Raw genomic sequence first — 21,735 nt, forward strand, 5'->3', positions numbered from 1 at the left:
GGTTTTAAACAAATGCTCTAAAGCCAAAAATCTTAACAATTTAACTCCCCTTTGAATGTCCAGTGCCCTCAGTTTTTGGTTTGAGACAGGATCTCACTCACGGCTAGGCTGGGGCTTACTATGTTGACGCAGAATTGACACAGAACCAGCAGCCCCTGCCTCCCTACTGTGTGTTATCATGCCCAGCGAAATGTCCTTATGTTTTATAAGAGACTGCTTTAAAATCAAAGCACTGGGGTTTAGTGATAGAGAACTCGTATGTGACAGAAACCCTGGGTTTGTTCCCCAGCACGGGGGGACACGCGGGGGCGCGGGGTGTGTGTGACCACTAATTAGTCATAAAAACATCCCAACTTTAGATCTGACTGTGATAGCAACAGCATAAGAATGAAGAAAGATTCCCCTTAATAATTTAGAATATAAATAGCTATTTTAAATCCCACTAAACAAAATGTAAAACGCTCCTAATTGGTGTTTTAGGGTTTAACACTTTATATAGTCATTTCATCTATGGTGGGACAGAGGCTGGCTGCTGTATGCTTTCCTTAATTACTTCACAGTCTTCCTCCATTTCAAAATTTATATTCACAAATGAGCTGGACACCACCGTTTCTGGTTGATCTGTCTGGACAATGGAACCAGCCTGCAACTTGTTCTGTTGGTACTGTCTTTCTGCTTCTTCGGACATCCTATTTTCTTCTTCCTCCTCTTCCTCCTTAAAAAAAAAAAAAAAAAAAAAAAAAAGGAAATGTCAGTAGTTAAAACAGTAATGTCCAAAAGGGAACAAATTTCTTCTCTCAGTAGCATCTTTTCCTTCAAACTTTAGTGTCATGTCTAATTAAGACATACTTCTGGGGTGGTGTAGCTCAGTGGTAAAGTTCATGCCTAATATACACATAAGAATCTAGGTTTGATTCCTAGCACAACACACGGAGGGAGAGGGAGGGAGAGAATTGAAAGAACTACCACCACCAAAACAAACCTGCCTTTCCTACTCTCAAAGTAAAATAGTTATTTTTAAAGGTGAATGGCCCAGCTGGGTGGTGGTGGTGCACGCCTTTAATCCAGCAGTGGGGAGGCAGGGGCAGGTGGATCTCTGAGATTTTGAGGCCAGCCTGGTCTACAGAGTGAGTTCCAGGACAGCCTCCAAACCTACAGGGGCTGGGGGGGATGGCCCAGCACTTCTTAGCTAAATTAACTTACCCAACAAAGAAACAGTTAGCTACTACTACACTTGTATTAACTACTGTGACACTTTAATTATAAGGTGTCCTCCTAGTTAGTTAACAGGTTGGTTCATTCATTAGATGGTATAGCATGGTTAGTTTTTCCCTAAGCACCTAATCAAGGTACAGATAGATCACCCAGTTCCTGCCCTCAAGAACTTTACAGTCTAGTGTGAAATTAAGACATGTAGAGGGGCGAGCTACAGAAAGCAGCACAGAGGCCGCTCGAAACCATTCAGGTCATAGAGGAGGCGGCACTATATCTAGACCCTGAGATACAAGTCAGTACAGAATGAGTGACCTCTTGGGAGGACCATCCTGAGATGGGACAGAGTCCAGAAGCTTCTGAAGTGGACTGAACAAGCTCGCAGTGTTTTCTTGTTTTTTTTTTTTTTTAAAAAAACATGTTTGAGGGTTGGAGAGATGGCTCAGAGAGGTTAAGAGCACTGCCTGCACTTCCAGAGGTCCTGCGTTCAATACCCAGCAACCACATGGTGGCTCACAGCCATCTGTAATGAGATCTGGCGCCCTCTTCTGGTGGAGAGGCATACATGCAAATAGAGCACTGTATACATAAAAATAAATTAGTAAAACAAAAACACATTTGAAGCCACACAACTGAATAAAGGTGATCTTTCTAGACTGAGCTCGGCAATGACCGCTTGCTATTTACTTAGTGAACACACACCCACCCTGTGTTCACACCTCTTCTGGCTTCACCTGACCTGCTCTGCTCTAGATTCGTCACTGGCCCCTCCCCCCTGGGTTACCTGTGCTTGCCAAGGTACGCTAGGTGCTGTTCTGAGCATTTGTGCACTAACCCTCAGAGGAGATGCAGTTTTCATGACAACAGGGATTTGAGGCGTGGGGAACTCAGTAACTACCTCCTTACTTACACAGAGTGGGTGGTATTTCTTCATTTTTTTTTCAGAGACAGGGTTTCTCTGTGGCTTTGGAGGCTGTCTTGGAACTAGCTCTTGTAGACCAGGCTGGTCTCGAACTCACAGAGATCCGCCTGCCTCTGCCTCCGGAGTGCTGGGATTAAAGGCATAAGCCACCAATGCCTGGCATAATCTGTTAATTTAATAAACTAAATAAGCTATCTTCTGTGGTAGAGCCCTCATCTGGTATGTGTAAGGCCCTGTGTCTGATGCCTAGCACTACAAAACAAACAAACAAACCCCAGGAGCTACCTTTTGGGCTCCTACAGTGCCCACACACTCACTGTGGGGCTCATCAAGCCTCAGGCAGACCGTGAATAAAGTGAGAAAAGGAGACACACCTCCTTCTTCATCCGGTAATACTCATCAATGGCATACTGGTATTTTGGGGTACTGATGCCCAAAACAGACGCAATCTTCTCGCCAAGAAAGTCACACACTAAAGATACAAAAGTTAAGAGACATACGATACCATAAGCATTTCTTGAGCATTTTATGTAATACTAAGAATACAAAAGTTAATGTTTTATCCTTAAACCCAATAAATTTTATCACCCTGTCTCCTCCCTTCCATCCTGGACACCTGTCTGTTCACATTCCTATTTCTGCATGTTTAAGAGTAGTGTCTCAAGCTGGGCGTTGGTGGCGCACGCCTCTAATCCAAGCACTTGGGAGGCAGAGGCAGGCAGATCTCTGTGAGTTCGAGGCCAGCCTGGTCTACAAGAGCTAGTTCCAGGACAGCCTCCAAAGCCACAGAGAAACCCTGTCTCGAAAAAAACCAAAAAAAAAAAAAAAAAAAAAAAAAAAAAGCAGTGTCTCACTATGCAGCAAACGTATCAGAGTATTTAGTCAGAGGTCCTCCACCAGCCTCCATAGTGCTGTTATTAGATGCGTGCTAGGCCAGCCAGTTCTGCTACACGCTTCTCATCGGGTACAGTGATATTCAGTTAGAGGTCTTTCTTTAGTAAACACGCTATTAGAAGGTTAGGATATCACTGGGCTGGCGAAAGGGATGATGGTCCTGCTGTGGCTTCCTCGCTAGGATGGTGTGTACCCTTCAACTGTGAGCTACAACAAACCCTTAGCTTGCTTTTGCCATGTATTCTGCCCCACCGAAATCAGCACCTAATACAGAAGGCTCTGGCAGGAAGTGAGAGGTCAGGCTTAACTGATGTAACGAAGGTGTCAAAGCAGACAAAAGAGCTAACATCCAATCTGTGTAAAGTTTGTGCTCTTCTGTCACACCAAACAGTCTCGACCACAATACATGCTCAGTAAATGCTGACTCAAATACTAGCAATGATTTGCTCTAATAAAAAAGTGACAGACATTATCAAGTAGTTCATTGCAAACAGTAAATTTTGTGGTTTAAACATCATTACCATAACTACATAGGTTGATAATTCACTTCCTTCAAATATCAGCTACGTTTCAGTTTAAGAAGTAAAATACTACTGGGACACAGCTCCGTGGAAGTCTTTGCTGGAATGTACAGGGGAGGTTCAGTTCTTAGCACCCTATAACTCAGTAACAATAAAATGGTAAGATGCTAACATACCAGGAAGAAATTAAATACTAATAAAAATTAAAATACGAATGGTTTATAATAAGGCTTTAGAATAAGGAATGAGACATAATGAAATTAACAGCAGTAGGAAACCAAATGGTAAAGTAACAGAATGGATGGTGACAGGGTTTAAAATATGACAACCTTGTCTACATTAATGCTGCCACTTTCCAGGGGTTGTTTCATTATGACTTAGGGGGTGGTGCACTGTGTGGAGGCCAGCTCATTAGGAATAAGTTCTCCTTTCCTGATGGGGTTTCTGGAGATCAAATCTACTTGTCAGTGTGGTGGCAAATACCTTTACCTGCTTGAGCCAACTTGCTGGCCCTAGTTTGTTTTTTAATACAACTATAAACTGAAAACCATCTGTACAAGCTAGAGTAATATTTTCCGGTGTTAGCTGGCTACCTGTAGAGGACAAAGTAGTTTCTTATTCTGCTGCTGCTTCAGTGGGAACATCCCATTTGGTAAAGCCTCTGTGTGCAAAACTTAGTAGAGCAATCACACACTTTTCAAACAGAAGAGCAATACCTGAGAGGGTTGATGTGGCAGCCTGAAGCATGTAAAACCATAAGTAGGGGCCCCAGGGAAGTTTTGTCTGCAACAAGAAGTCAGATTAGCAACATTCATTCCATATTCACCATCTTTAGACCAGAGTGCACTGGTCAAATAATCAGTAGGCATATAAGGTATTCCATAGGTACGAATCCAGTCAAATAAAAACGTAAATATTTCTACCCAAATTCCACAAGAATACTTCATTGTATTCCATATAATTACCACCAACTTAACCCATGGAAGGGCCAAAGCAGCATGATAGCACCGTAACTCAGTCTGTACTACCTACAAATTCTACAGCCTACCTTCTGTCTTGTCTTTTTGCTTTTTTTGTCTTTATTCTTCATAAACATATCCAAGAGGGTGTACTATCAACAGAAAGAACCTTGCAGATATGCCTAACAAACATTTTTTTTTTGGTTTTTCCAGATAGGGTTTCTTTGTGGCTTTGGAAGCTGTCCTAGAACTTGCTCTTATAGACCAGGTCCACCTGTCCCTGCCTCCCAAGTGCTGGGACTAAAGGTGTGTGCTGCTATAACAAACATTATAGCAGGAAAATTCTGCTAGGGAAATTAAAGTAAATAAGGGCGTAGCAAATGAGCTTTCAATGGTGAAAAATAACAACTGGAAGTATGGGCTGTTCACTTACTTAATTACTTACTTTGAAAGTAAGAGCTGTTCACTTACTTACTTACTTTGAAAGTATGAGCTGTTCACTTACTTACTTACTTACTTTGAGACAGGGTCTCACTCTGCAGCTCTGGCTGTCTTGGAACTCACTCTGTGGACCAGGCTGGCCTCAAACTCACAGAGATCATCTGACTCTGCCTCCTGAGTGCTGGGATTAAAGGCGTGCAACATCACAGTTGGTTGCTTTGTTCTCTTAAAGGATAAAAATGGGACTGGTATAGCCAGGCAGTAGTAGCACATGCCTTTAGTCCCGGCACTCGGGAGGCAGAGGCAGATGATCTCTGTGAGTTCAAGGCCAGCCTGATCTATCTATAAAGTGATTTCCAGGACAGCCAGAGCTGTTACACAGAGAAACCCTGTCTCAAAAGAAAAAAAAAAAAGAAAACAATACAGAAAATGGGACTAGCATATACACCCTAAGACAATGCAGTGCATTTGGCAAGGACGGCTGGCAGAATGCTTCCTACGGCAAACTAATCTTGGTTCTCGCTTGCGTGAAGGCTGCCTAAGATAACAGTGCTTTTACTGAAAGGATTGACTCTATAGGCATGCTTCACTGAACCACTGCTTTTGTTTATATAGAGCCTGCATTTGGATACATTAATACTTACTGTTCAATTGCTTTCAAGGAGAAAGAGAAATTTGTTCATAATCTTTTCAGAAAAGATACATTTGTGATTATAAAGACATTAGAAGCCAAACAAGAACATCTATGAAGACTGAGTGGCGCCAGATGTTGCATACCTATAATTTTATCCCAGCACTTGGAAGGCATAGCCAGAATAATTACATTTTACATTTGAGGCAAGCCAGCCTGGGCTACACAGAGGATGCGGTCTCCGAAGACTGAGTAGAGGTCATCCTGTGATGAAAAGTAGGTCTGCTGGAGTTGAGGAGATAATGCGGGTGTAAAGCACTTGCCATGCAGGCCTAAGGACAGGAGTTAATCCCCAGATCCCAGGAATGATCGCAGCACTGGGGAGAGACACAGGAAGACTGCAGGGGCTCGCTGACCAGCCAGGCTGCCCTAGCTGGCAAGCTCCAGGTCCCAGTGAGAGACTTTGACTCCTGAGGAACAACATCTGAGGTTGATCCCTCCTCCATATCATGTGCACAAATGAGTACCTGTAGAGTGTAGCCTTCCCTTCCCCGCCATCCACCTGGGCCCTGCCATATCTGTTCATGACAGGGAAACCTAGGTATGGACAGAAAGGTTAGTGGTGGCCAGGAATGAGGTAGGACCTGGAGGGTACACAGTGACCTAAAGCTTTTCAAGATGGCTGATGTGACTGTGGCTGCATATCTGTGAGGAATATGCTAACTTCTTTAAACAGGGGTATTTGTGTGGCCTGTAAGTGGGAATTCAACCAAGCTTTTTTTTTTTTTTTTAATGTATACAATGTTCTGCATGTACACCTACAGGCCAGAAGAGGGCACCAGATCTCATTACAGATGGTTGTGAGCCACCTGTGGTTACTGGGAATTGAACTCAGGATCTCTGGAAAAGCAGCCAGTGTTCTTAACCACCAAGCCATCTCTCCAGCCCCCCTCAAACAAGCTTTTTGTTTGTTTGCTTGTTTGTTTGAGACAGGATTTCTCTGTGTAGTTTTGGAGGTTGTCCTGGAACTCCCTCTGTAGACCAGGCTGGCCTCAAACTCACAGAGATCAGCCTGCCTCTGCCTTCTGAGTGCTGGGATTAAAGGCATGCTAACCACCACCTGACTAACAATGTGCCACTTTTGTTTCTACTTAGATGCTGGGGAACTTTTGAGACAATGTTTTTTTTTTGTTGTTTTTTTGTTTTTGTTTTTCCTTTGAGACAGGCCTCAAACTTGCTCTAGAGCTGAGGCTGGTCCTGAACTCCTGATCCTCCTGCCTCTACCTCCTGCCATACCAGCTGACAATGCCTTTTAAAAACAGGGACATATACAAACATTTTTACAGACAACTATAACCCCTTCAGAGTACCTCTAAAAGGAAAACATTTATCCAAACATGCTTCTACTATATGGATTACCACTAATCAACATGGCTGGCTACTCTTGAGTATATTGTACAATCCTTTAAATATCTTCTGTACTAGAGAATTTAGAATTTAGGAGGTTGGGGGGGTTGAGACAGGGTTTCTTTGTGTAGCCTTGCCTGTTATGGAATATACTCTGTAGACCAGGCTGGCCTCAAACTCACAGAAATCCACCTGCCTCTGCCACCTGAGTGCTGGAATTAAAGGCATGCGCCACCACAACCTAGCCAGGATTGATTTTTTTTTTTATAGCCAAAAATTTACTGAGCTAAACCCTATAAAAATTAGCATGTTTTAAATAGAATTATTACATTCTCTAATTTGTTTCCAGGTTTTATTTTATTTATAGCACTTTTGAGAGCCTAGTTAATCATAGAACATTTATTTGTTTATTGCCTATATTCCCGCTAGCATATAGTTTATGGAAGTCACTGCTTCTAAACCAGAGCCTCTCAGAAGTGCCCACTGTAAACACAGGATAATGAACCTTGTTCCCTTGAAGGACACTCCTTCCCATGAACTGTGGGACTGAAATGCGCACTGATGAGGAACCTGATACAAAGAAGCGGAACTGGAGTGGGCCATTGAGATGCTGGGAATATTTCCATCCATAGTGTGTAAGACATAACGTTTTCTACCACAGCGTAACGGATGATAGCTGATTTAAACTTCAAATGGTCCTTTCCCTTCAGTGTTCAAGGAGCAAAAACCCGGCCAACGCAGCCAGCGAGGCCCGCCCTCAGCACCACACCCACCGGGTCAATGGTGGGCAGCACGTCTTTCTTCTCCAGACTGTCGACTTCATCCTCGTCAGTGCTGTACTCCTCCATGGTTTCTCCACTAACAAAGTGGATGACCCTCCTCGGAACTTTCTTCTTTTTTCCTATGACTCCCAGTTCCACACTCTCAAAGCCTCTTTCATTACTTATCTATAGGAATGAAAAATTAAGAAAATGAGTTGTTGTTGTTTTTTTAAAGATTTATTTATTTATTATGTATACAGTGTTCTGTCTGCATGTCTGCCTACAGGCCAGAAAAGGGCACCAGATCTCATTATAGATGGTTGTGAGCCACCATGTGGTTGCTGGGAATTGAACTCAGGACCCCAGGAAGAACAATCAGTGTTCTTAATCTCTGAGCCATCTCTCCAGCCCAAGAAAATGAGTTTTGAGTGAGTCTTTCTTTCATTGCATACCTAACAGATATTTGCTTTATTTTTTTAATGAATGTATTTATTTCATGTCCATTAGTGTTTTGCCTGCATTTATGTCTGTGTGAGGGTGTCAGATCTTGGAGCACAGACAGTTGTAAGGTGCCATGTGGATGCTGGGAATTGAACTCAGGTCCTCTGGAAGAACAGTCAGTGGTCTTAACTGCTGAGCAGTCTCTCCCACCCCTGTTTGCTTTATTTTACAGATCAAAGAAATTAGACAAATCCTTCATCAACTTTTAAAAATTATACAAACTTCTGGAGTCCTAAATCCTTTTAAGGCCAAGAAGGTGCCAAAATTCAGTAAGTCCCTACAGACATCAAGAGCTCCTGTGGAGAAGGCGTTTAAAATGGGGGGAGCTTCTCTTTCAGATTTATTTTTATGTCTGAGGATGTTTTGCCTGCATAATACGCATGTATACCACATGCATGCCTGGCTCCCACTGGACACCCGGGACTGGGAGCTATGGATGTTGAGAGCCACCACATGGGTGCTAGTAAGTTTTCTGCAAGAGCAGTAAGAATTCCTAGCTGCTGAGCCATCTTTCTAGCCTGGGGGGTTAGGGAAAAATTTAAACACTGTGCCAAATAAAACCTGAAAAGCCTTCAGTGTTCTATACCTGAATTTTCAGATAATGTGGTCATTAGTATATATGTGGCAACAGTTTTTTAACAAAGATCTACAAATTTCAAGACTACTTATAGGAGAGGAGACTGGTGTGGTGGTGTACGCCTTTAATTCCAGCACTCTGAAGGTAGAGGCAGGCAGATCTCTATGAGTTTACATAGTGAGTTCTAAGACCCTGTCTCAGAAACAAAACACAAAATCCAATACAAACAAACAAAAAGTGCTTGTGTGTGGGATTCTAAACGCCTCCAAATTTCATTCCGGGGGAATTATTTACTCAGGTTTTGGTTTTGTTCTGTTATGTGTGTTTGGTCTGGGCTGATCTCAGATTTGCCACAGAGCTGAGTATAACTGTGAACCTTTGATCCTTCTTTGTTCATCAACCAAGTAGTGGGATTATTCACAGCCTGGGAAAGGCAGGTAGGTGTGTGTGTGTGTGTGTGTGTGTGTGTGTGTGTGTGTGTGTGTGTGTGTGTGTGTGTGTGTGTGTGTGTTTGGGGGGGGTGACATGTGTTGGCACATGGCACCAGAGGCCGACCAAAGATGTTATCCACCATTGTTAGTTTCTAAGTCAGGGTCTCTCATTGGCCCTGAACTCTCCAAGGAGGGCAGACTGGTCAGCAAGCCCTGGGACCCACCTGCCTCTGCCTCCACAGTGCTGGGATTACAAGTTATTTTTCAAAAGTATGTTCCAAGGATGGAACTCGTCATTATACTTGTCCTATCTAAATCATAACAACTAACACAAAATTTCTGTTAATCCTGACTTTTGTCAAGTTTTGAAATCTACAAAAGAGAAAGCCCGAAACATGAGTCACAAGTTTGTTTTGTTTAGAGGTTTTTTTTTTTCTTGGGGGGTGGGTTGTAGCACCAAAACTGCATAAGTATAAAACCAAATTTTGAATGACATTCTTGGTATGTAATAATTTCCAGTGGCATTTGCCTTGTTCTAATTATCACATTTCATATAAAAGACTTAAGACAGCAATCTCAGCACTTAGGAGGAAGGATCAGGAGGATCAGAGGTTCAAGGTCAGCCTCCACTACACAGTAATCTGAGGTCAGCCTGAACTCCAAGAATCTCAGCATCAGATTCTGAAAGATCAACGGAAAGAGGGACATGGAGACAGGTCAGCACTTATTGCTCTTAAGAGGGTCTAGGTACACACATGATGGCTCACAAACACCTGAACTCTAGACCCAGGGACTCTGACACCCTCTTCTGGGCAGCAAGCACACCGATATAGGTGCAGGCCAAACACCCATGCACATAATAGAAACTAACCATTGTTTTGACATAGTAAATCTCAAATTTTAGGCCTATAATTTCAAGCAAACTTTGTGTGAAGGCCAAGTAGTAAATATCTTACATTTTGCAGACCAGTTAGTGTCTTTCATTAATGAAATCTGCAAAGCAGGCAGAGAGAATCCGCTTATATGAACATCGTATAATGAATGCACATGGTTGGATTCCAATAAAAGTTAGCATGACATGAATGAGTGCTTGGATCTGGCTCCTGGCCTATGAGAGACAATTCATGGCATAAGTGTGCTTCCAACCTGAACTCGGGGAATGGGGCAGTGAGGGGAGGCATTGCCAGGAAAAACTTGGTACAAAATTTTCAACAATTACAAATAAAAACTATTTTCTGACTATTCCAGACATTTCATTTTTACAGATACTAAGCCTATATATGAGAATAGTTTACTTGGGGGGGGGCTCTGGATCAACGGCTGTGTAGGGAAGAGCAGGTGCTGTTCCTATACAGGGCCCCCCATATCATGGCTGACAACCACACGTAACTCCACATCCAGGGGATCCAATGCCTGGCTACCAAGCACATCCATGGTGCACATAAATACATAAAGGCAAAACATTTATACACATAAAATAAACCTTAAAAATATTTTACTGCCAGTTATACAAATTACATCTCTCCCCCCCTCCTTCTGTCTGTATTCCTGTCTGTCCTGGAACTCACTGTGTAGACCAGGCTGACCTCAACTCACAGAGATCCTCCCACCTCTGCCTCCTGGTTACTGGGGTTAAAGGTGAGCGTCACCACATCAGGCTACAAGACCTGTTTTTAATAGAAGGAAATTGCCTTTTTGTAGATGCCCACAACACTCAGGCCTTCTTTTAAAACCTCAACCAGGTTTTTAGCAGCCTGGGGTAGGCACCCTATCCTCTGGCTGACAACAGTCCCTGGCATGCAGTAACAGTAGAACCTCTCTGCCTAGTGACAAAGGTGCTAGATAAATGAAGAGCTGAAACCTGAGCTCCTCAGTGGGGCAATGCTGAGATTCCACTAAGTCTATTCAGAAAAGAGTCTGTATAAAATGTCACATCGGATCCTAGGTGGCCTGACTGACGCCTGAGAACACTGGCGGAGTCTACCTTTCTACTCCTTGCCTGCATGGTACATCAGGTTAGCCCTTTTCTTTTTTGAGACAGGGTCTCACTGTGTAGCCAAGGCTTGTCTACAATTCATTATGTAGCCCGAGCTGGCCTCCAATTCAGAGCAATCCTCCTGCCTCTGACTCCCGAATGCTAGGATTGCAGGTATGCTACCAGGCCCAGAAGGAGCTTCTCCACTGTACCAACGTGAGAACGTAAGATGTCCTAAGTCTCCCTCCTCCCAGCTCGACACTGACTTCTCAGAGACCTCTTCCTCAAACTGGGTAAACCCCTAGAGTTCCCAGGTGTTTTTACTTCAGGAATGTCAGATTAAAAAAAATTGCAGAAGTTTCTATCCATGATGCAAGTCTGTACTAACAAGGAAGCAACGCAAGGTGTACCCAGAAATACTTCTGTCCTTTGAACAGGAACTCGAAGTAAAGCCTAAGGGGTATTCCTGTGAGGGTTACCTTTTCCTCTACGACCTTTACTGTGTAAGTATTTACTGTTTTAAATCAAGACTATGAAAACTGGGGCTGGAGAGGTTACTCAGCAGTTAAGAGCACTTGCTCTTGAACCGATCCTAGTTCAAATCCCATCAACCATGTCAGGCAATCAACTCTTCCTGGTCTCCTCAGCAACCGGAACACATGTGGATACACACACATATGGAAACACTGTGGTCTGGCACTTTTTTTTTTCTCTGATGGTAACAAATGAGCCTTAGCCTCGGCAACTAAAGCATAATACTGGAGTGCTCGGGTCTATTAATGTCGACGGAACTGTTAACACTCCTGAAGGGAGGGTTTGGAGACGCTAAGCTTCAATTTCAGCTATCATTCCTTTCTCCCAACTACAAGCAATTTTGGAAGATTCAAGACTATACGGAAGTGAAAGGTTGATTGAATGTGAGACCCTGTAAGTTCATCACCCATGATGGGGTGGAACCTAAAGGTGATACAGCTGTCTGGGGCCACCTCCCCCCCACTCGTGAATAACTTACCTGTACTAGGCCCAATAAACTCATGGCCTCACCAAGATGGACTGTGAGGCCATGAGTTTGTATTTAGTGTGAGCTTGTATTTAGTGTGTCCCTGGTGACCATCTTGGGTGGTTGGAGTTGTACTTGTGCCTCCCCAGGAAAAAGTTAGCACAACTTAATGCTGTTAACCCCAAGCAAGCAGCCACCCTGAAACAACAGGCAGGTGCTCTGAGTATGGATACACTTCCTTTGCAGAAGCAGTGTGAGAGCGAGCACATCGGGGCCACACCCCTGAAGGGACACTGCAAGCCAGCCTGGTGGGCAACAGTGAGGGTCTCCCTCAAGCATCTCGCCCTCAACACGGCAGCCCATCCAGGTTGGCCTCACCCAGGCGGCAACCTTCCTTAAGTCAGAAACCTGTAGTTTTGGAGACGTGTCTAACCAACATTCAAGTACTTATTTTCAAAAATGAAGCTACTGAAAAGGCACCTTTCTTTCATGAAGTAGAAGCAATTCCAAGTTTTTAATAGCCAAAATTATATACACTCCTGCAGTAGGTTTTAAAAGAGTTTCTTCTAAACCAGTGGTGATAAAGACCACCACCAGCGGCTAGTTTGTATTTACAATGTGGCCAATCACAACTGTCTTCCGGATTGGGGACAGTATGAAGAGAACGATGGCTCAAAGAATAAAAGCGTTTGGTGCAACAGACCGAGCGCCTAACACTCACTTGCAAATAAAATTTAAAACCAAGGTAAAACACTTCATCAGTCATTTTTACTACTTACATGTTGAAAAGTTTCTAATATACTGGATTAAATATATTAAAGTTAGTATCACAGGATTATTTTACTGTTTTAAGGTAGCCGTTGAGAAACTCGTGATTCACAATTGCCGTTAGCTCATGTCTGTGTAGGGCTGTATAGACCATCTCACCGGTGAACTGGGGATAACACCCATCCCCAGACGTCAATAAAAGGAGCAGGTGAACTGAAGACTAGAACCTAACTGCTGTGCTGAGACTCCGCCTGAGAGCGAGCAAGGGAGCACAGTTTCCCGAGTCTGGGCCCTGAGCTGGGTTAGAGAGAGCTGGCAGAACAAACAGTAGCCGCCAGTGGTGCATCTGCTGCTGTTCACTGACCCCTGGGCCCTCGCCACCGCCAGGCCGACCCCGCAGACCCAGCAGCCCAGGGCTGCCGCGCCCGAATTTCGGCGACTTTGCAGCCTTTCCGGGACACGCCTGTTTTCTCTCGCTCGCAACCGGTGGCTGGAGCGTCACCCCGGAAAGCCCGGGCAGCGGAGGCCGCGGCGCCCCTCCTCGGCAGCCGCCCCTTGTCTGAACAAACTGGGGACACCGGAAGGAACCCCGAAATGTCCAGCGGAGATTGCACCGGAGGCAGCAGCTACCCCTCGCCGCCAACCTACCTGCCGCGTCGTGTCTCCGAACGCCGCGGCGGCCGCCGCCTCGGTTTCTCCCGCCGCCGCGCGGCCCGGCTCTTGGTCCATCGTCAGCGCCGGCCCGGGCAGCGGCGACACGAAGGGTGATCCGAGGAACGCTCCCTACTGGCCGCCGGAGGCCCCCACGGGACGCCCTGACCACCGGGGCCGCAGCACCCAGCCTCCTACGCCGGCCAAGGCTCGCCCGGAGTGCGGACGCGGGGCGGAGCCTCCGCCGATTCCGAGGCCCGGGGGGCGTGGCCGCCGCGAGTCACCGCCCTACCCGCGCTGGATGCAGTCACTGGGTCACCTGGCCCTCGGCAGCCGCGAACTGGGTGGAGACCCGACACACCGGTTTCTGAGCTGGTAAAACCAGAACTGTGTGCCTGTTGATAGCTGAGGAGTGCGGGCTCTAAAGCTGTAAAACGCGCCATTCACGTTACATGTTCCATGCCTCATGGATTGGTCCTTCAAAAGACTCCACGGGTGAATTTTGCTTGTAGGATGCTGGAGAATGGGAGTACTTTAATTACTATAGGAAAGTGTGTGTAAAGAGGTGTGGGGCCCCCAAACTTTATTTTTCCCAGTGTTCAAATTAAAGAAATCATAATTTCTTTAATGATTACTACAAGACTTCGTGATTTTCTTCTCGAGATAAGGTCTCACATAGCCCAGGCTGGTATCAAATTCCCTATACAGAGGGTGAACTTGAATTTACAGTTCTCCTTACTCCACTTCCTGTGTGCTGGGATTTGAGGCAAGTGCCACAAAGACTGCTGAGGCATTAACTTGCTACCTCACTTAGACATTTCGCTAGCTGGAGCATCTCCAGGGAAATAGCTTTTTCTTAACAGGGTCATCTTCAGCTGGCCTGTGGTGGTGGTGCTCACCTTTAATCACAGCACTTGGGTGAGGCCAGCCTGGTCTACAAAGTGAGTTCCAGGACAGCCAGGAGGAACCCTGTCTTGAAAAACCATAAAACAAAACATCCAAAAACAAAAGCAACAACAACACGAACCAGGATCATCTTCACCAATACGAACAAAAGTCAGAAAATAAAATACAGTCCAACACAGTGGCTCTCACATGTAATTGAAACACTCCTAAGAGGGGTTAAGAGAACACCTCCATGCATAGTGAGCTTGAGGCCAACTTGAGCTACATGAGACCGTCTCAAATGATGATGCTTATAAAAATAAAACACACTATTTTGGCTACAGAATTGTGATGATCCAAAGTCCCCTGCCTGTAGTTTACATGTGCTTTCAGAGCCCATACCCCCTCTGCTTTCCACACACACTTTTTTTTTTCCCAAATGTAGATCAGGCTAGCTTCAAACTCAGGATCTTCCTGCCTGTCAGCCTTGGGATTACAAACCTGGCTTCTTGACAGCCTTAAATTGTATTTCATGCCAGTCACAATTCAAAAACATCCCCCAAAGTCAATACACGTGTGTTACTCAGAGTGGCAGGAGCAGGCCCTAAGGTCCTCACAGATGCTTCCCTACAGTGCACCCACCTTCTCACTCTGCCCAATATTCTTCTACACTCCTATCCTTATCCAATCTAAAGACAGTAACAAAGAGCAATGCCTTAAATCTCCACTGAAAAACTGCTTATACATACAATCAAATTGTTTGAAGTAAATGAATTATTTCTTGATCTGATCCGATATAGTGGCATAAACAAAGAACTGGGACAGTCCAACAAAACATCCAAACCAAACTGTGATAAAATAAGAGCCACTTGTTACATTCTGTGAACTGACCTTATATACACATCATAGTCTACACTGTATGTATTCAAAGTCTCTTCCCTCTTACTGGTATGGGGGCAGTCAATAATGTCATCATTAAAATGTAGATATCTATAAACACATGCTGTTTGCAAATTAACAAACACTAAATTACAATTTTCACTTCTGAATCAGAATTATTTTCATGATTTACAAGTACCAACCATGCTTACTGAAAATTCAAACTTCAAGTTATATTTTGATGAAGTGGAAATGTTTTCTTAAGATAGATTTTTAACACATGAAATTGAAGAACAATTTATTATAAATCAACAACGCAAAGCAACAGAATTTTGAAGCAATCCAAGTGGTTTATTTTGAGCATTTATAGTCATTTCCAAACTGTCTCAGCAACAACTAAATGAAAGTAGGCAATGAAGCCACATGCCAAAATATTTCTCCTTTCACACTGTCATTTAAGGAAACTGTAGCATGAACCAAAAAAAAAAAAAAAAAACCTCATAGAAAGCATACTTATTCTTGGAACTTGGTGCACACAGAGCTATAAAGGTAAATTTGGATCTACCCACTGTGTAAAAACAGGAAAATAATGCTGAACAAAAGCTGAAAATCGTGGATATTCATCAAACACACTCTTATGGCTTTTGCATAGCTCCATATGTATGTGTATGTATGTATATGTATATGCATATGTATATACTTAGTTGGGGCTCTTTTTCAGGTTAAGGAATATAGCTCAGTGGTAGATAGAGCACTTGCCTGGGTTTATGTCTGGGTTTAATCCCCAGCCCTGCAACTGATAATGGTGATTGATAATGAAGCCTACATTTTTGCTGATTTTTAGGCATACGGAAAATTATTACACAAAAGCAATGGCTCCGTTTATGGAGGCCAATCTATATCAGAAACCCTGTTCAGGTCTTTTCTTGTATTAGTGCTTCTCTCTTAGCACAACTCTGAAGTAACACTTTAATTATCACCTTTTACAGATGAGAACAGGTGACAGGTTAATTTGCTCAACAGCACAAGTGACAAAGAGCAGACCAGGACCTCAGTAGTGCCAGGCACCATGGTACCTGTCTACAGTGCCAGCTATGCAGAAGGATGAGGTAGGAGGGCCTTTTGAGTCCGGAGGTTCAAGACAAGTCTGGCAATAGCAAGATCTTCTATCTCAAATATACATATATATATATATAAAATATAAATCTTTCATGAATTCTATTACTCATCTTTAATCATAATGTCTTCTTGCCTCAGGGCAAGCTCATACACCATTTCTATCAACCCAGTAACTACCCAATTTTTTTTTTGGTTTTTCAAGACAGGGTTTCTCTGTATTGTTTTGGAGGCTGTCCTGGAACTCCCTCTGTAGACCAGGCTAGCCTCGAACTCACAGAGATCCACCTGCCTCTGCCTCCCAAGTGCTGGGATTAAAGGCATGTGCCACCAACACCCGGCAATAACTATCCAATTTTATAAAAATCAAGTGCACATATCAAGTAATTGAGCTCATTCTCCAATTTCCTACCATATGAAGTAACAAAAATGTTCAACTCTTTGTTGTTTCATTTGGTAATAGCTGATATTACTGCCCCTTAACTAGCCAAGAACAGAATAAAAGTTGAAATCATCTCTAACAATAATTCTCATTTCCTTTGTGTCTTTTAAGCAAGCCACCCTTTCTACATTTTGAGGCAGAATCTCACTATGTAGCCTTGGCTGGTCCAAAACTGTGTAGCTCAGACTGGCCTCAAATTCAGAGATTCACTTACATCTACTTCCTGAGTGCTCTGATTAAAGGCGTGCACCACCTCACCCAGCACTTACTACTTTTAAGAGCATGAAAAACAAGCATAACTCTTACAATGTGAAAGGTAGCCATCACTATAGACTTCTCTCACTTGGGGACATGAGCTTATCTCTGGGGAAAGTGCACAGGAAGTGGGAGAGAGGACTCAACAGTCAGGAGCACATGCTGCTCTCCCGAAGAACCTGTTCCCAACACCCACGGGCTGCAGGTTCACCTAACTCCAGGGGACCCAATTCTCCTAGTCTCATATGCACAGACACAAACGTATGACCAAAGGGGGGGGGAGTATCGAGCTTAATAAAAACACACAGAAATGGCTCATTGGTTAAGAGCACTGGCTGCTCTTCTAGATGACCCAGGTTCAGATCCCAGCACCTATATGTCAGCTCACAACTATCTGGAACTCCAGTTCCAGGGGATCTGACACCCTCACACAAAGAAGCAGGCAAAAACACCAATGCACATAAAATGAAGACTTTTTCTTCTGTTTTGTTTGGCCTTTTTTGAGACAGGGTTTCTCTGTGTAGTTCTGGCTGTCCTGAAACTCACTCTGTTGACTAGACAGGCCTCAAATTCACAGATCTACCTAACTCTGCCTCCTGGATGCTGGAATTAAAGGAATATCCCACCACCACCCAGATAAAATAAATCATTTTTTTTTATTAAAAAGAAATATTCCCACAAGTAGGCTGTTTCACCTTGTTTTCTCTAGGTTAAAAAAAAGGTGTTAGGAATACAGGTTGTTAGTGTTAACATACACCTTTAATCACAGCACTAGGGAGGCAGAGGCAGACAGATATCTGGGTTCAAGGCCAGCCTGGTCTACAACCTGGTTAAGGTTCCACCAGGGCTACACGAAGACACCCTGTATTTAAAAAACAACAACAACAAAAAAAACCCAAAAATGTTCCTTTTTACTTTTCCCCTTTGAGACAGGGTTTCTCTTGTAGCTTTGTTGACCAGGCTGGCCTCGAACTCACAGAGATCCAATAGCCTCTGCCTCCAGAGTGCTGGGATTAAAGGTGTGAGCCACCACTACCAGACTGGAAAGTCCATTCTTTGTGTGTTTATTATATATACAGTGGTCTGCCGGCAAGTCAGCAGAGGGCACCGGATCTCATTGCAGATGGCTGTGAGCCACCATGTGGTGCTGGGAATTGAACTCAGGACCTCTGGAAGAGCAGCCTGTGCTTTTAACTGGTGAGTCATCTCTCTAGTTCCAGAATGTCAACTCTTTTCCTTTTAGTATTATTTAATGTGTATGGGTGTCTGGCTTGCATGTATTGTTGGCAGAAGAGGATGGTGGATTCCCCTAGAACTACAGTTTCAGATAGCTGCCATTTGGGTGTGGGAACTGAACCTGGATCCTGAGAGCACTCATTATTTTAACTGCTGACCCATCTCTTTGCCCTGACAGAGCAGTTCTTTTCCTTTCTCTCTTTTTCTTTCTTTCTTCCCTTTCTCCACTCCCTCTCTCATTTTTTTTTTTAAGTCTGGGTTTCTCTAACAGCCTGGAACTCTATCTGTAGACCAGGCTGGCCTCAAACTCAGATCCGCCTGTCGCTGCCTCTTAAATTGTAGGATCAAAGGCTTGAGCCACCACTGCCGGGCTTGGATTTTTCTCAGGGTCCTTTTGACAACGTATTCTTATTTTTGACAGATGAGACTGTAAGCTCCCATGGAGGACAACCTACATCTCCTGGCGATCTGTTCCTGTTGCTTCTGTTCCTTTCTTCATTCCCTTGCTCAGAGTTTAGCATATTCCCAAGCTTCATTTTCCTGAGTGCTCTGTTTCTTGAAAGCAGTACAATGGTGTTGTGTCTACAGGGCATGTTTGTGTTTACTTGGGCATTTCATTCTTTCTTATTTTTATTTATTTATTTTTGGTTTTCTGAGACAGTTTCTCTGTAGCTTTAGAGCCTGTTCTGAACTCACTCTGTAGACCAGTCTGGCCTTTAACTCAGAGACCTGTCTGCCTCTGCCTCCCAAGTGCTGGGATTAAAGGTATGCGCCTCCACCACCCCGCCACTTTGGGCATTTCTTAATGCCAGGCACACCTCAATCATATCTTAGCAGCACTACTATATACAATTTCTTATCTTTTAAAAAAAAACATTTATGATCCAGCCAGTATTGATAAATTCATTGTTTTAGGCTAACAAGAGTCTCTTAAGCAAAGTGAGGCTAAACTAGGGGAAAAGAAATGAGAGTTGTCAAATATAAGATATACATATCAGCTGGGCACAGTGCTGCACACCTTTAATTCCAGAACTAAGGAGGCAGAATCAGAAAGATCTCTGTGAGTTCAAGGCCAATCTGATCTACACAGTGCATTCAATGGCAGCCAAGATAACATATACATAGTGAGGCCCTGTTTCAAAAAAGAAAAAAGAATGTCCAAAGGAATTTACATGATAGGCTCACATTAATAAAATATTAAGAATTATACTGCCTTTTAAGGTATAGTTTCACTCTAAAAGCATAAAGTCACCTATATATCAACACTCTGCTACCGTGTAACAATCTTTCTTGTTCTGCCAGTTCTCAAATAACAACCCAGAGACTTATTAATTATGAAAGCTCAGCCTATAGCTAGGTTCCTAACTAGCTCCTAGAATTTAAACTAACCCATTTCTATTAATCTACGTTTTACTATGTAGCTTTTTACCTTTCTTTCATTCTATATGTTGGACTCCCTCCATATCTTAGTTGGCATCTCCCCTGAGCCTCAATAATCTCCCACTTAACCTGCCTAGCTATTGGCCATTCAGCTCTTTACTAAACCAACCACAGAAATATGATCTTCACACAGTGTACAAACATAAGTCAGTGCAGGGAATTAGCTTAAGCCCATAGGTGAGCAGGCACTCAGCAGTAAGCACTTCGTCCTTGTAAAACACTGGGAGAAATTAGCATATAACATGTGCATACAACACCTAACTACTACAATAACATGCACAGGCTAAACAACTCATCTAGAGGTAAAGTTTAAACTAATTTCTTAGCAACTGAGATGCAAATTAACCGCACCAGTAACTTTCAATCCCAAAGCAGAGGACATTAAGATGACATCTGATAAAATACTGTAATGGTCTACACCATAATTGGAATTTAGTTTTTTAAGGAATTTGGGGCCTGGAGAATAGTTAAGGGGACTTACTGCTCTTCAGTAAGACCTACCTGGGTTTGGCTCTGTTGTGTTTTGATGGAGAATGGTCCCCACAGGCTCATAAGCTTCAAAACCTGGTCTGTTGGCAGGACTGTTGAGGAAGGCCTTGTTAGAGGAGATGTGTCTCCAGAGGTAGGCTTTGAGGTTGCAAAAGCCTCTTCTCGTCGTCAGTGTCTTTCTGCCTCTTACTTGCAGACTAAGATGTGAATTCTCAGCTGTTCCTGCTTTCAGGCCTTTCTCCCCTTTTACATGGGCCGTGTGTGGCACACATACCTTGGTGGTAACCAACAGTTCTCTGATTGGACTGGAGACTATGCCTGACACTGGAAACCTAGCCAACTACCCAGGAGCTAGTGAAGTCACAGATCTCTGAGAACTTACAACTGGCAATTTACTAAACCAACGTAACTCCTAACTACATTCTAAATCTTTGTCCTGCACCCACAGGCAAAAGACAGTCCCATCAAAGAAACTTCTTGCAACATTGATGGGAGATGTCATTCTGAAATCTGTCTCTTATTGGTTGTTGAATAAAGCACTGTTGTCCAATAGGGAAGCAAGATAGGTGGAACTAGGAGTCGAGGAGGACTCTGGGAGAGAGAAACACAGGGAGTCACCATGTAGCCACCATAGAGGTAAGAAGTCCAGACCCTTTCTCCGGTAAAAGAAATACTTAGATTAACAACTATGGAGTAAATACTTAGTTCAGAGATAGCCAGTAAGAAATCAAGCAAACAGCTTCATAATTAATACAGCGTCTTGTGTGTTATTTGGGGACTGCAACTGTGGCAGAGCCCAAGGGGCTGGCGGAGGAAAAGGCTTCACTCTACACAACGAATAGACACCATTACAAAAAACAACAATCAATCCAAATCCTGAGTTGTAGACTATTGGCACTGGATCCTACTTCTTCATAGTTCCATACAGAAAATGGCCAGCTGAGACACACCCAGCCTGGTGAGACAGAGCAACTACTAGATTCTTGGACCTTCCATTCACAGTTAGTCATTGTAGGGCTGAAGCCTGTAAGTCATTCCAATAAACCATATGTCATATATGACTCTAGAGAACCTTTATTAATATGCTGACACAGGGGCATCCTGATCTTTACCTGCCCTTTTTGCCACTGTTTCGTTTTTTGAGAAATAAATTCAAATCAGACATAAAAATAGCATAACCCATGCAGAAGGCACTCAGGATGTTATGGTTAAAAGTTCACCTCATTTACCTTTATTTAGTCCAAACAAAATACCCAGAAAAGGTAGTGTGTAGTTTAATTAGCATTTTCTCTAGTTTCAGATTTCTATAGCTACACCTTGCTATGTCAAGTCTGCAGAACAC

The 21,735-nt window shown here is 43.5% G+C and overlaps 1 protein-coding gene across 2 annotated transcripts in view; it reads right to left on the bottom strand.

Annotated features, from left to right (window-relative positions):
• Positions 1 to 468: 468 nt before the first annotated feature.
• The window catches only part of LOC101833350 (signal recognition particle 54 kDa protein), a 64,592-nt gene continuing 43,325 nt past the window's right edge, over positions 469 to 21,735 (bottom strand). Inside the window, exons 1-5 of one of the 2 annotated variants that reach the window (XM_005080502.4) lie at positions 13,649 to 13,886; positions 7,761 to 7,934; positions 4,266 to 4,332; positions 2,509 to 2,606; positions 469 to 715 (exon numbers count right to left, since the gene is read on the bottom strand). In XM_005080502.4, coding sequence (XP_005080559.1) covers positions 509 to 715; positions 2,509 to 2,606; positions 4,266 to 4,332; positions 7,761 to 7,934; positions 13,649 to 13,729 — 627 coding nt within the window. In that variant the 5' untranslated portion in view covers positions 13,730 to 13,886 and the 3' untranslated portion in view covers positions 469 to 508. Of the gene's footprint in view, positions 716 to 2,508; positions 2,607 to 4,265; positions 4,333 to 7,760; positions 7,935 to 13,648; positions 13,887 to 21,735 lie in introns of those variants that run through there. The other variant, XM_040743076.1, reaches the window with a different exon arrangement.

This window comes from Mesocricetus auratus, unplaced genomic scaffold, assembly GCF_017639785.1.
Source record: "Mesocricetus auratus isolate SY011 unplaced genomic scaffold, BCM_Maur_2.0 Super-Scaffold_15014, whole genome shotgun sequence".
NCBI lineage: Eukaryota > Metazoa > Chordata > Mammalia > Rodentia > Cricetidae > Mesocricetus > Mesocricetus auratus.